The sequence below is a fragment of the Somniosus microcephalus genome, chromosome 22 (assembly GCF_052327205.1).
Source record: "Somniosus microcephalus isolate GS21.2 chromosome 22, FLI_Smic_1.0, whole genome shotgun sequence".
Classification (NCBI taxonomy): Eukaryota; Metazoa; Chordata; class Chondrichthyes; order Squaliformes; family Somniosidae; genus Somniosus; species Somniosus microcephalus.
In genome coordinates, this window is record NC_141008.1 from 35,457,916 (window position 1) to 35,472,273 (window position 14,358).

The 14,358-nt window shown below is 44.2% G+C and overlaps 1 protein-coding gene across 4 annotated transcripts in view; it reads left to right on the forward strand.

Moving 5' to 3' along the window:
• The first annotated feature begins 411 nt into the window (after positions 1-411).
• The window catches only part of tyw1 (tRNA-yW synthesizing protein 1 homolog (S. cerevisiae)), a 217,681-nt gene continuing 203,734 nt past the window's right edge, over positions 412-14,358 (forward strand). For 2 of the 4 annotated variants that reach the window (XM_085964469.1, XM_085964470.1), the window contains exons 1-6: positions 412-615; positions 3,609-3,748; positions 5,552-5,692; positions 8,016-8,117; positions 13,295-13,489; positions 13,935-14,228. In XM_085964469.1, the coding sequence (XP_085820595.1) occupies positions 549-615; positions 3,609-3,748; positions 5,552-5,692; positions 8,016-8,117; positions 13,295-13,489; positions 13,935-14,228 (939 nt within the window). In that variant the 5' untranslated portion in view covers positions 412-548. The remainder of the gene's footprint in view (positions 616-3,608; positions 3,749-5,551; positions 5,693-8,015; positions 8,118-13,294; positions 13,490-13,934; positions 14,229-14,358) is intronic. The other 2 variants (XM_085964468.1, XM_085964467.1) reach the window with 2 other exon arrangements.

The following is a 14,358-nucleotide window of genomic DNA, read 5'->3' on the forward strand; positions in this document are numbered from 1 at the left end:
AGAATCGGACTCGTCGCCACTGTTAAGTCTGTGTGTTATAGTGGGAATTACTACACAGACCACAAGAGTAAATTCAACAGATCTTTACTGGTTGGAGGTCGGGCTATACTGAATACAATATTATTACACTGTACTTATATACCGGTGTGGTCACCACCGGTATTACGTATACAGCAGCCAAAGAAAGTAGTACCTTTCTTAAGGTGGACCAGGCATAAGTTCTCTTAAGGTGGAACAGGTTACATACACCACAGCTGCCACATTGCAACAGCGACTACACTTGAAAAAGTACTTCATTAGCTATAAAGCGCGTTGGAATGGTGAAAGGCGCTATATAAATGCAAGTTTTTTGGGGATTGTTTTAGAAGCCAAGTGTTGAGGAGTTAATGTTTGGAGGTTTGAATAAAGTTGGTTGACTCCCAGCATGCTGGGCGGTGCCCAATGGCGGCGCTGGGAGAGGAGTGAGGAGGGAAGTCGTCTCTCTGCACCTTTGCTGAAGATTCTTGCTGAAACGCCGAGCGGGAGCGGGATATTGTGCCGGAGCCGCCATGTGGGAGTTTGTTATGCTGGTGCTGTCGGCCTGTGGGCCGGTGTGCGGGGAGCAGCGCGATGACGGTGAGGCCGCCCAGTCTGTCCGCTTTCACTGCTCGGGAGTTGTTGTTGTTTCTCTGATGGCCACTTTCAGCGAATCGTTTCCTGCGCCGCTTGATACGCGTGTTTACAATTATTTGTAAAACGTTATATTGTCCCCGTTGAAGTGATCGATCACTTTCTGCCCAATAGTTTCCCACATTACAGCAATGAGCACACTTCACAAAGTACTTCATTGGCTGTAAAGCGCTTTCAGACATCGGGTGGTCGTGAAAGGCGCTATATAAATGCAAGTCTGTCTTTCTAAACCTCCCTTATAGTAAAAACGGAATCCAGCGTCTTTCGCTTGGATACAGGCTCTGAGCTCTTTAGTTTAATTATTAAAGGTGGGTATTTAAATGGATAACAGATTGCAAGAGGGATATAGATTTAAAAAAATGTAATTCAGTTCCTCTCCCCTCATATAAACAAACAATCCCCCATTTTATAAACTATCTAGACGTGGGTGTAGCGAGCAGCATTATAAAGTTTGCAGATGATACGAAACTTGGCAGTAGATCATGATGAGAATAGTTATAGGCTTCAGGATGACATAGACAGGAAGGTGAAATGGGCAGAAGCATGGCAGATGGCGTTCAATGTGATGCACTTTGGGAGGACTAATGGAAAGACCGTATTCTATAAATGGCATGATTTTGAAAAGTGTAGATTAGCAGAGAGACCTTGGTGTCCAGATACATAAATCCTTAAAGGTGACACGGCAAGTTGATAAAGGTGGTTTAAAAAGAAAGCATATGGGTTACTTGGGTTTATAAATAGAAGAATAGAATATAAAAGCAAAGAGATCATGTTAGAACTTTATAAATCACTGGATAGGACTCCGCTGGAGTATTGTGGACAATTCTGGGCACCACACTTCAGGAAAGATGTAAAGGCCTTAGAAAGGATACAGAGGAGGTTTACCAGGATGTTACCAGGGATGAGGGACTTCAGTTACGAGGAGAGCTTGGAAAAGTTAGGACTGTTCTCCTTGGAACTGAGAAGGTTAAGAGGTGGCCTAATAGAAGTTTTCAAGATGATGAGAGGTTTTGACAGAGTAAATAGGGAAAAAATATTCCCCTCTGGCGAGTGGGTCAATAACTAGAGGTCATAGATTTAAAATCATTGGAAAAAGATCGAGTGGGGGGACGAGGAAACATTTTTTCACTCGGAGAGTTGTCGGGATCTGAAACACTTTACCTGAAAACGAGGTGGAAGCTGATGCCATAAATAATTTTGAAAGGGAGTTGGACAGGTACTTGAGGATGAAGAACGTACAGGCTTATGGACAAAAAGTGGGGATATGGGACTAAGCACGACCTCTCTTTTAAAGCACAGGCACGACGGACCGAATGACCTCCTGTGCTGTAAGTTTCTGGCTCGGCCTCAACTGGAGTATTGTGTCCAATTCTGGGCACCGCACTTTAGGAAGGATGTGAAGGCCTTGGAGAGGGTGCAGAAAAGATATTTACGAGAATGATTCCAGGGATGAGGGACTTCAGTTACGTGGATAGACTGGAGAAGCTGGGGTTGTTCTCCTTTAGAGTGGAGAAGATTGATAGGAGATTTGATAGAGGTGTTCAAAATCATGAGGGATCTGGACAGAGTAGAGAGAGAGAAACTGTTCCCGTTGGCAGAAGGGTCAAGAACAAGAGGACACAGATTTAAGGTGATTGGCAGAAGAACCAAAGGCAACATGAGGAGAAACCTTTTTACTCAGCGAATGGTTAGGATTTGGAATGCAATGCTTAATAGGGTGGTGGAGGCAGACTCAATCACGGCTTTCAAAAGGGAGTTGGATAAGTACCTGAAGGAAAAAAATTTGCCGGGCTATGGGGAAAGGGTGGGGGAATGGGACTAGCTGAAGTGCTCTTGCAGAGAGCCGGCACGGGCTCGACGGGCTTTATGGCCTTCTTCCGTGCTGTAACCATTCTATGATTCTATCTCCCATTATTCAGTCCAATAGGCTTTTGAATGATTCTTCTCCCTCTGCTCTTCTTGGAAGCCGAGTCCAAGTGTTGATTACTCTTTGTGAAGAAATTCTTCTGACATTAGACCTAATTTTTCCCATCACCCAGCATGAAATTATCCCCTTTTTTCCTACTGTTATGATTTACTTTGAGGTAATGTTCAGTGTTTATTTTTCTACCATTTAATATTTTCTATACTTCTGTAAGATTTTGCTTCAGTTGCTGCCCTTCAATAACAACTTGCATTTATCGAGCACATTTAAAGTAGAGAAACATCCCACGGCACTTCACAAGGCATAAGGAGAATGGATACCGAACCAAAGAAAATATTAGTAATGGTGACTAAATGCATGGTCAAAGAGATGGGTTTTAAGGAGGAGAGAGAGGTAGAGAAGCTAGAGAATTCAGGGATGGAATTTCAGAGAGTGGGACTTAGACAGCTGAAGGCATGGCCACCAATGATGGGTGATTGAGGCCAGATTTGGAAGACTGGAGAGTCTGGGCTGGGTTGTATAGAAATAATTTGCATTTATATAGTGCATCAGGACGTTCCAAAGTGCTTCACAGCCAATGAAATACATTTTGAAGTGTAGTCACTGTTGTAACGTAAGGAAACATGCAGCCAATATGCCCATAAACAACAATGAAATAATGACCAGATCATCTATTGTGTTAGAGGGATATGTGTTGGACAGAATATTGGCAAACTCTTCTGCTATTTTAATAGTGGCATGGGATTTTTATGTCCACCTGAGAGAGGAGACGGGCCTTGGTTTAACATCTAATCTGAAAGATGGCACTCTCTCAGTACTACTCTGGAGGAGATTACATAAAAAGATAGAGGTACGACTATGGAGGGATTTTAAAACATGGCTGTGAATTTTAAATTTAAGTTAATGTAGGTCACTGAGGACCAGGGTGATTGACAAGCAGGACTTGTGCAGGATAGGATATGGGAATCAGAGTTTTGGTTGAGCTGACGTTTACAGAGTTTTTTTTCCTTTCTAGTTCGCATCTTTGATACCTGGAACTCCTTACAGAATTACGCATTGTCGTTGTGGCATATTAGACACTACATCTGCTCTACCATTGTTGTTGCCATGGGAGTTTGGGCAGCTGTTGAGTTCTTAAGTAAAAACCACAACAAGGTAATAAATCAGTACAGAGTTCTGTATCTGCATGACTTGTAATAGAGGCCACAAAGTACTGAGATGTGGGTTTCTGACTGCCACTCTGCTAAGGATATCAATCTTAGTTATGTGAGGTGCTGAGCGAAGGCTTGACATTTCTTCGTGGGTGGGTGGTGGTGTGAGGCGAGGGAAAATCAGAGTGAAGATCACTTCTTGGTCACTGTAATGCTTGCGACTTGGAAACATAAGAATTAGGAGCAGGAGTAGGCCGTACGGCCCCCTGCTCTGCCATTCAATAAGATCATGGCTGATCTTCGCCCTCAACTCCACTTTCATGCTCGATCTCTGTATCTCTTGATTCCCCTAGAGTCCAAAAATCTGTCTATCTCAGCCTTGAATATACTCAATGATTCAGCATCCACAGCCCTTTGGGGTAGAGAATTCCAAAGATTCACAAACCTCTGAGTGAAGAAATTTCTCCTCATCTCAGTCTTAAATGGTTGACCCCTTATCTTGAGACTATGCCCCCAAGTTGTGGACTCTCCAGCCAGGGGGAACAACCTCACAGCATCTACCCTGCCAATCCCCCTCAGAATTTTATATGTTTCAATGAGATCACCTCTCATTCTTCTAAACACCAGAGAGTATAGGCTCAATCTCTCCTCATAGGACAGCCCTCTCATCCCAGGAGAGAATCTAGTGAACCTTCATTGCATCGCCTCTAAGGGAAGTATATCCTTCCTCAGATAAGGAGAACAAAACTGTGCTACAGTACTCCAGCTGCGGTCTCACCAAAGCCCTGTACAATTGTAGCACGACTTCCTTGCTCTTGTATTCCAACCCCCTTGCAATAAAGGCCAGCATACCATTTGCCTTCCAAATTGCTTGGTGTACCTGCACGCTGACTGTTTCCTGTATGAGAACACCTAAATCGCTCTTGAACACCGACATTTAATAGTTTCTCACCATTTAAAAAATATTGTTATTCTATTCTTCCTACCAAAGTGAATAACCTCACATTTCCCCACATGATGCATCATCTGCCACCTTCTTGGCTACTCACTTAACCTGGCTATATCCCTTTGCAGGCTCTTTGTGTCCTCCTCACAGCTTACTTTCCCACCTAGCTTTGTATCGTTGGCAAACTTGGATACATTACACTCGGTACCCTCATCTAAGTCATTAATATAAATTGTAAGTAGCTGAGGCCCAAGCACTGATCCTTGTGGCACCCCACTAGTTACAGCCTGCCAACCTGAAAATTACCCGTTTATCCCTACTCTCTGTTTTCTGTCTGTTAACCAATAACAACCTTTTATGTGGCACCTTATCGGATTCCTTTTGGAAATAGTACATCCACTGGTTTCCCTTTATCTACCCTGCTAGCTACATCCTCAAAAAAACTCTTAATAAATTTGTTAAATACGATTTCCTTTTCATAAAAACCATGTTGACTCTGCCTAATCATATTATGATTTTTCTAAATGCCCTGTTACCACTTCCATAGTTGATGCACGGAGACCTGAAAATAATAATGAAATGACGGGTCAACATTTAAACACTTTATTATTACACTAGTAAATCTTTAAAGTATTGATATGTGTATCTCAAAGTTAAGTCACTTTGAAAATGGATGTTTTGAACAACTATTTTTTTTTAATTGCTGAAGAATACCAGATTGTCTTGATTGTGTATAGAATAAATGGCCTGCCCTTGTTGGTTGCATATATACTGTATCTGAGAAGTGCGCTGGTTCTTGTTGTGAAAAGGTTTGATGTTAATATGGAAATTGACTATATTACTGGAAATTATTTTGAACAGCAGAAAAAAGAGATAAAGGACATCAATGTGCCAAAAGTTGCCAAAGAAGTGATTCAAAATGGGCATTTAGTCCAAGAAGAAAAAGAAATTCATGTTGCTGGGGTGAAGATTTTCTTTGGCTCTCAAACTGGCACTGCTGAGGTATGTGCTTTTTGTGTTGTCATATTAAGGATAAAGTTGAATAAAGGTTGATGTGGAAGTTGGAGCAATTTGAAAGAATTAAAAAAACTTGCAAGTTTTTACTTCTATTAAACAAGCTGATGATGCATATTTTCTCACTTTAGCATTTATCTGCTAGCTCTCTGTCTGTTTAAAAGTTTTATTATAGTATAATGCTAGCTCAAAATATCAGAAGAAAATCAGCTCAGAAGCAGTTTCACCAAACTGCTTTCAGCTACTTGCATGTGGTTGGGTATAGTGTGAAGAATTACACAGGCTTCTGTTAACATTCTAGCTATTTACTGTTATAGCACATATCCTTTTAGGAACTGTTGAAATATTTAACACATTTCTACATTAACATGGTTGCCAGGCTGTTCCAAAGTGGCATGCCTGAAGATGGAGATTGGAACTGAGACGATCCTCTATGGCAGAGACAGTAATCAGATATCTGGGCCAGTCAGGCCAATAGCTCTCGGGGCGCTGTTATTGATTGACCCATTGCTCTGGCTCATTGATGTAACCTAGAGGGGTAGACTAGTCTTTTGAGTGCTGGATTGCTTCTACTAATCTCCAGAAACATTCCAAGCCAGTGCGCTGACATTAGGACACTGGCTTGCAGGGTTATTTGCAGATTGGTAGGGATGTCCAGGCTTGTGTCTTCGTGGCCTAGGACCTTGTGTATCAAGGACCATTTAAATCCATGCTCCCATTAATTTGCATATGTCATGTTGATGTTCCAATAGATCTTTATGCTCTAATTTAGGATTCATCCACCAATGAGGCAGCTGTGCTAAAAGCAGTCCATTTCAAACCTCCAAAATTCAGACAGGACAAACCAGCAAATAAAAAATATAAGTGAAAATAAGATTGGGGTTCAAAGGCTGAATTGTCAGGGCTTGGGCCACAGGTTGGACACCCCTGGCTTGATGAGTGGAGTGGTCCTAGCTGGACAAAAATTGGGATGCTTACTGTGAGGGTGCCGGTTAGTTCCCTCAGTAACCCCTAGATGGCACCTTCACTTGTTTTTTTCCCTTTGCTAATTGTTACTAGTTTCTCCTGTGTTTATTACTTAACTGCCTTTTATCAGGTTTATTGGTTTCACCTGTTTTTGCTTGTATTTTAGTTCTGTGGTTTCTTCCCTCTGTGCTCAGTCTTGACAAGCCGTTTGCCTAGTGGTAGCTTGTCTTGAGCTCCTATGTTTGTAACTGTTTACCTGTGCGATTCTAGTAAAGTACTTTTATTTAAGACTGCATACCTGCTTCTCGCCTCGTCTGTCTGCACTTGGGTCCAGAACCAGCCTCGCCCTGACAGCTTACCATATGTTTGTCAGCTACACAGTTTGGCTGATTAAATTCCAGCAGTATAGGAATTGCTAGATGAAAAAAGACCAAGGTCTCTCTAGTTTGCCTTCTACCACCCTGGTAGTTACATGATACAATAATCGAGTTGCTGACTAATCATAGCACTCAATCTCTATCAATTCGTGTACAAGAGACCCAGATGTGAGGTGACAAAAACCCCAGTGGTTGAAAGTTTTGGGAACCATAGGTCCGAAGTCACCCATTCCGCCCAAGTATCCCTCACTTGAGGAGGGTGTCCCGAAGTTTTGTCTGTTGTGAACCTGCAGCTATACTTGTGGTCTTACTCCACCTGACCTCTGCAACCTTCAGAAATATGTCCCAACTCGCACCCTTTTCTCTTGAGTGTGGATTATGGTGCATCTCCCTCCCTTTGCTCTACCACATGTGGCAAAGCCTTCAGCATTCATGCCCCGCTCTCTGAAATTCTCTTCCTAAACCCTTTTGTCATACTGCAAGTCTCCCCACCTTCAAAAACCTTGTTTCTTTGATCACGCCTTCCCTTCTCCTGATTCCAGCTCCGTGCTCATTCCACCCCTTTATGAAGCACCTTGGGACATTTCTGTACATTAAACGCACTGTATAATTTTGTTGCTGTGTGGTGTATCCATCCGTACAGAGGAGAGTGTGCACCCCGTATCGGGCAAACAGAAACTCCACACGTGCATTTGTCAGTAGTTTGGTTTGGAGACTCTTAAGGTTATTTATGAGTCTCCAATTCAGTCAGACACACAGCTGCTTTGTGGGGGGGGGGGGGGGGGGGGGGGGTGGAAATTAAAACACACTGCTCACTCACAATGCTGTGACTTGGATTTGAACTGAGGTTGCTGTGGCTACAATGCAGAGTGCTAACACTAGTGCCAGACAGAACTTTTGCGTAGCGCATCTTTTAAATTTTGATTTTCTAAGTGTTATTTATTTTTTCTTTCAATCTTGTATTCCAGAGGTTTGCCAAAACTCTTGCAGATGTGGTACAAAAACTTGGATTGCCTGTGGAAGTTGTTGATCTGAAGGAGTATGACCCAGATGACAACCTGGTGGATGAGGTTAGTTATTTTATATTGGTTAGTTTCTATACTGAGAGGGTCTGACATATGAGCATATTTTATAGGGAAAACATAGGTAAGGTGTACTGAAGACTAAGTGTGGTTTAGTGCAAAGAAGGACCTTGAAATGTAAAAGTATTTTGAACATTATGCTAACTAATAAAATCTTGGATGATTCTGTGATTCTGCATTATTTTAAAAGCAAATCCTTAGCTTGCATTATAGAGCTTTTTCCTCCCAAAATTGGAATTCTGTCACATATCTTTTGTTAGCATGAGTAATTTTAACAATACAAGCTATATCAATACTATAAAGAACAACCATCAGCACCCTAATCCCAGAAGCTGTGTTCAAAAACAGTTGACTTCCTGTTGCACATTTTCACCACCATTATAACTGTGTTGAAATAACCTTGTGTCAAACAAAAATTAAATTGATTATCATATTTTAATGTATTTCATAGTTTTGTTCCAATAACCCAGAATATTGCAATTTTTAATCATCTATGACTAATTAAAATTTATATGACTACAATTTAAAAAAAATCTGGTTTTCTGAGATGTGTTTTGAAATAAAAGTCCAGATAGCTGTAATTATTTGCAAAATTTCCTACAATCTGGTCTTGCCTAGTAGCCTTTCCGGACCCAAATTGTGATTTGATGATTTAAAAAAGTTAATTAATGTAAACAGTAGGTTTACCCAGGATAATAGAGTGGGGAGAACGATAGATGGGCTGAGGGTATACTGCGGAAATATATTTTATGCTCTGATGTGCCTTCAATAACCACAAAACTAGAAGTTATAGACTTCAACAAGTTGGCTTTTAATCACTAAGATCAGAGCTAACATCTCAACACACTGACTTGCTCGCAGGAATGAGTCATACAGATCCTGGGATCTTTATGTAAGAGAAGTCAGGGGCGGAGCCAAGAGCCAAGACCTGGAACCTTCCAGGTTAGTCAGGAAAGAGGAAGTGAAACTATACACCGTGTGGGGGAGGGTAATATACATGAGTGCAAAACGAATACAGGCAAGACAAACAGATTTCATTACATTCACCCCTTCTTTAGATTTAGTCCATCGGGGTGATGTTTCTTAAAAGTTGGTATAAGTGAGTCTGTCAGGAGGTTTTGCGGTTCTCCGTGATCGGCACAAAGCCGGTTGGGGTGCCTCTAGGGGAGTGGATTCTGGTTCCTCCGCTGTCCGGGCCTCCGCAGTGTCTTCCAGGTTATCTGCAGTGTCCTCCAGGTTAAAGTTGGGTATTGATACCTCTGGGCGTCCTGTCTCTTTCTTTTTGGTGTAGGTCTTCCTCGGGTAGTCTCTCATCGTTCTCTCCGCTCCCCGAGGGAGCGAGGTCTTTTATGGAAACAGTGTCCTCTCGCCCGTCAGAGTATTCGATATAGGCGTACTGAGGGTTTGCATGGAGGAGCTGTACCTTTCCCACAAGGGGGTCCGTTTTATGGCCTCTCACGTGCTTCCGCAATAGTACTGTCCCCGGAGACGTCAGCCATGCGGGTAGAGATATGCCCGAGGTCGATTTCCGGGGGAAAACGAACATCTTTTCGTGAGGGGTAGCATTAGTGGCTGTACATAACAGAGACCTTATGGAGTGGAGCACGTCTGGGAGGACTTCCTGCCAGCGGGAGGTCGGAAGGCCTTTTGACTTTAAGGCTAACGTGACAGCCTTCCAAACAGTAGCATTCTCCCTTTCCACTTGCCCATTACCCCGGGGGTTGTAGCTAGTGGTTCTGCTAGTGGCTATCCCCTTCGAGAGCAAGAACTGGCGCAGTTCGTCACTCATAAATGACGTCCCCCTATCGCTGTGTATGTAGTTCGGCATGCCAAACATGCAGAATAGATTACCGAGACACTTGATGACCGTGGCACTGGTCATGTCTGGGCAGGGAATGGCGAAGGGGAAGCGGGAATATTCATCGATGATATTGAGGAAGTATACGTTACGGTCGGCAGAGGGAAGGGGTCCCTTGAAGTCCAGACTTAGGCGCTCGAATGGCCGTGTGGCTTTGATAAGGTGTGCACGGTCAGGCCTGTAGAAACGAGGCTTGCATTCCGCACAGATGCGGCAGGCTCTGGTCATTGCCCTGACCTCCTCAATGGAGTGGGGCAGATTGCGGGACTTTATAAAATGGTATAGTCGGGTGACCCCTGGGTGACAGAGGTCGTTGTGGAGACCCTGTAATTTGTCCGTATGAATGCTGGCACACATTCCCCGCGATAGGGCGTCTGGGGGTTCATTAAGGGCTCCCGGCCTGTACATAATATCATAGTCGAACGTGGATAGTTCGATCCTCCACCTGAGCATTTTGTCATTCTTGATTTTCCCCCTTTGTTTGTTATTAAACATGAAAGCCACCGACCGCTGGTCGGTGAGCAGGGTGAAACGTTTGCCAGCTAGGTAGTGTCTCCAGTGCCGCACTGCCTCCACTATAGCCTGTGCCTCCTTCTCGACAGAAGAGTGCCTGATTTCAGGTCCCTGAAGGGTTCGGGAGAAGAAGGCCACAGGTCTCCCAGCCTGATTGAGGGTCGCAGCTAAAGCAAAGTCTGACGCATCGCTTTCGACTTGAAAGGGAATGCTTTCGTCCACTGCACACAGTGCAGCCCTTTCAATGTCCTGTTTGATACTGGTGAAAGCCTCCCGAGCTTCAGCTGATAGTGGGAAGGACGTCGATTTAATGAGGGGTCGGGCCTTATCAGAGTAATTGGGCACCCATTGGGCATAATATGAAAAAAATCCCAGGCACCTTTTTAAAGCTTTGGGATTGTGTGGCAGGGGCAGTTCCTTTTAGGGGGCGTAATTGGTCAGGGTCCGGTCCAATTACCCCATCTTCCACCACACAGCCGAGGATACAGAGACGGGTTGTGTTGAAGACACATTTGTCTTCGTTGTAGGTTAGATTCAGCTTTAGGGCAGTTTTTAAAAATCTCGCAAGATTTAGATCGTGGCCTTGCTGGTTGTGCCCACAGATAGTGACATTGTCCAGATAGGGGTAGGTAGCTTGTAGTTTATTCTCGTCAACCATGCGGTCCATCTCACGTTGGAAGACCGAGACCCCATTTGTTACCCCGAAGGGCACTCTGAGAAAATGGTAGAGGCGCCCGTTCGCCTCAAAGGCGGTGTATGGGCGGTCCTCCGTTCTAATGGGGAGCTGATGATACGCGGATTTGAGGTCGATAGTCGAGAAGACTCGGTATTGTGCCATCTGGTTGACCATTTCTGATATGCGGGGTAAAGGGTAGGCGTCCAGCTGGGTATAAATATTAACAGCCTGGCTGTAGTCAATTACCATCCGTTTCTTTTCGCTATTTTTAACTATGACTACTTGGGCACGCCACGGACTGGTACTGCATTCAATAATGCCTTCTCGCAGGAGTCTGTCCACTTCCGCCTTGATAAAGTGTCTGTCTTCCAGACCGTACCGTCTACTTTTGGTCGCTATGGGCCTACAGTTCGGAGCGAGATTAGCGAATAAAGAGGGCAGGCTGATTTTTAAGGTTGATAGGCCACAGACTGTGAGTGGCGGCTGGGCCCCGCCATATGCTAGCGTGACACTTTCGTGGTGGCGCTGGAAGTCCAGGCCCAAGATTACATTAACACAGAGTTCTGGCATCACGAGGAGTTTAAAATCCTTGTAGTCCGTGCCTTTTACAGTCAGTGTTACCACACAGTAGCCCAAAATGTCCGAAGTGTGGGGCTTAGCAGCCATAGCAATTCTGCTCCGTGTAGGGGTTACCGTTAATGAGTGCTGCCGTACCAGGCTAGGGTGGATAACACTCTCGGTACTCCCACAGTCAATTGAACATTTCGTTAAATTCCCGTTTACCTGTATGTCCATCATGGATTTTGTCAACGGGTGTGGCCTGGATTGATCCACCGTGATCGAAGCCACTGTTGGGCCCTGAGCGGCCGTTGGGTCGGGAAAAGATGGCGGATCCCAAGATGACGGCACGCACGAGGCGGTGACGGAGTTGGAAATCGGATTCCCCCTGCAGACTTTGCTAAAATGCCCCTTTTTCTTACATTTGAAGCATGTAGCGTCCTTCGCTGGGCATCGTTGTCTGGGGTGCTTGGCCTCGCCGCAGAAGTAGCACTTGGGGCCTCGAGACATTGCCGCTGTAGTAGGACTCCTGGGTGAACTTCTGTGTGGGGACTCCGGCGGTGTAGAGCTGGTCTGAGACCTGGATGGGGAAGATGGCTGATTCCAAGATGGCGGCCCGCTCGGCGCGCATGAGGCGGTGAGGGCCGCATGGCCGGAAGAATAAGAGTCAGAGTTTTTCTGGGCCACGTCCAGCGATCGCGCAGTGGCCACTGCCTTTTTTAAGTCCAGGACCTCCTTCTCCAGCAGTCTCTGCCGGATATAATTCGATTTGAGGCCTGTGATGAAGGAATCGCGGACCAATTCATCAGAGTACACATTGGCCGTCACGGCCTTGCAGTTACAGTCCTGGACCAAGTCCTTTAGGCCCTGTAAGAAATCGTCCATTGATTCCTCAGGTCGCTGCCTGCGTGTAGCCAGCAGATGTCTGGCGTACACTTCGTTTACTGGCCTCTGGTATTGGGCCTTCAGGATAGTGATGGCCTCCGTGTAAGAGGTGGCGTCCCGGATGAACGAATAAATCCGACGATTAACGCGAGTAGTCAGTAGACTCAGTTTATCTACCTCGCTAGCGGATGAGGCCCTCGCGAAGAGTTCGAAGCATTTGAGCCAGTGTCCAAATTGATTTGATGCTTCAGCAGAATGTGGATCCAAGTCCAGACGCTCTGGTTTTAGGAGTCGATCCATCCTAGTATTCTTTAGTGATTAAAATTGATGTGCCTTCAATAACCACAAAACTAGAAGTTATAGACTTTAACAAGTTGGCTTTTAATCACTAAGATCAGAGCTAACATCTCAACACACTGACTGGCTCGCAGGAATGAGTCATAAAGATCCTGGGATCTTTATGTAAGAGAAGTCCGGGGTGGAGCCAAGAGCCAAGACCTGGAACCTTCCAGGTTAGTCAGGAAAGAGGAAGTGAAACTATACACCGTGAGGGGGAGGGTAATATACATGAGTGCAAAACGAATACAGGCAAGAATGAATACAGGCAAGACAAACAGATTTCATTACATGCTCTAATCTGCTTATTTAAAAAATATACTTTTTTTTTGTGTGCAGGTTTCCAGTAAAACTCTCTGTGTATTCATGGTTTCCACATACACTGATGGACAACCAAATGAAAGTGCAGGCTGGTTCTGTAAGTGGTTGGAAGAGGCAACACATGACTTTAGATATGGCAAAACCTACCTCCGAGGCTTGAGATATGCAGTATTTGGCTTGGGCAACTCTGTTTATGTAAATCATTACAACACTGTAAGTATATTGTCTTTGCTTCTGTAAAGTTGACAGCTCAGGGTTCTGCTGTATGGCTGCAGTTTTTAAAAATACATACAAAATATTTGAACTATAATGTGATAAGACCCATCTGCTTTGAGATTTTATTGCAACTTGACCAATGTCAATAGCTGATAGAGGGGTGGGAAGAGGTTCGTGTGGAACATAATCGTCGGCGTAGACCAGTTGGGCAGCGTATTCCTTTGGAGTTATAAATACTGTTTTCCTGACCTAAAGAATTCTTTCTTTTTCACGATCACCCATGTAGATAAACATTGCATTTTAATTTTTTTTATTCTTACAAGGATTCAAATATTCTTTCTGCTGATGCTTTTTTGCGTACTGCATTTCGTATTCACAATTTTACTGTGAACAGCAAAATAAACTATTGCAGCTTTATCTGATCTGTGCACGTCATTTTCAGGTTGGTAAAAATATTGACATGTGGCTGTGGATGTTGAGTGCCAGTCGTATTATGACCCGTGGAGAGGGTGACTGCAACGTGGTAAAGAGCAAACACGGCAGCATTGAGGTTGACTTCAGTGGATGGCAAGCCAAGTTCCTGAGCAGACTACAAGCACTCTACAAAGGGGGAAAAAACGAATGTGGTTGTAACTGCAAAAAGGGGAAATGCAAGTCCAAAGAGAAGAAGCACAAAGAGGAATCCAGTCAGAATGATGAAGTGCCAGAAGAGACAAAGGATCACAGTAGTGGAGAGGTAAATTAAAACACAATAAAAGTACTCTACTGAATGTACAATAAGTGCTCACCTCTTAACTCTGTCCTCCATCATCTTAAGTTTGGCAGAGGATGGATTCAGCTTGCATCGGTAAACGCAGAGTGGTTTT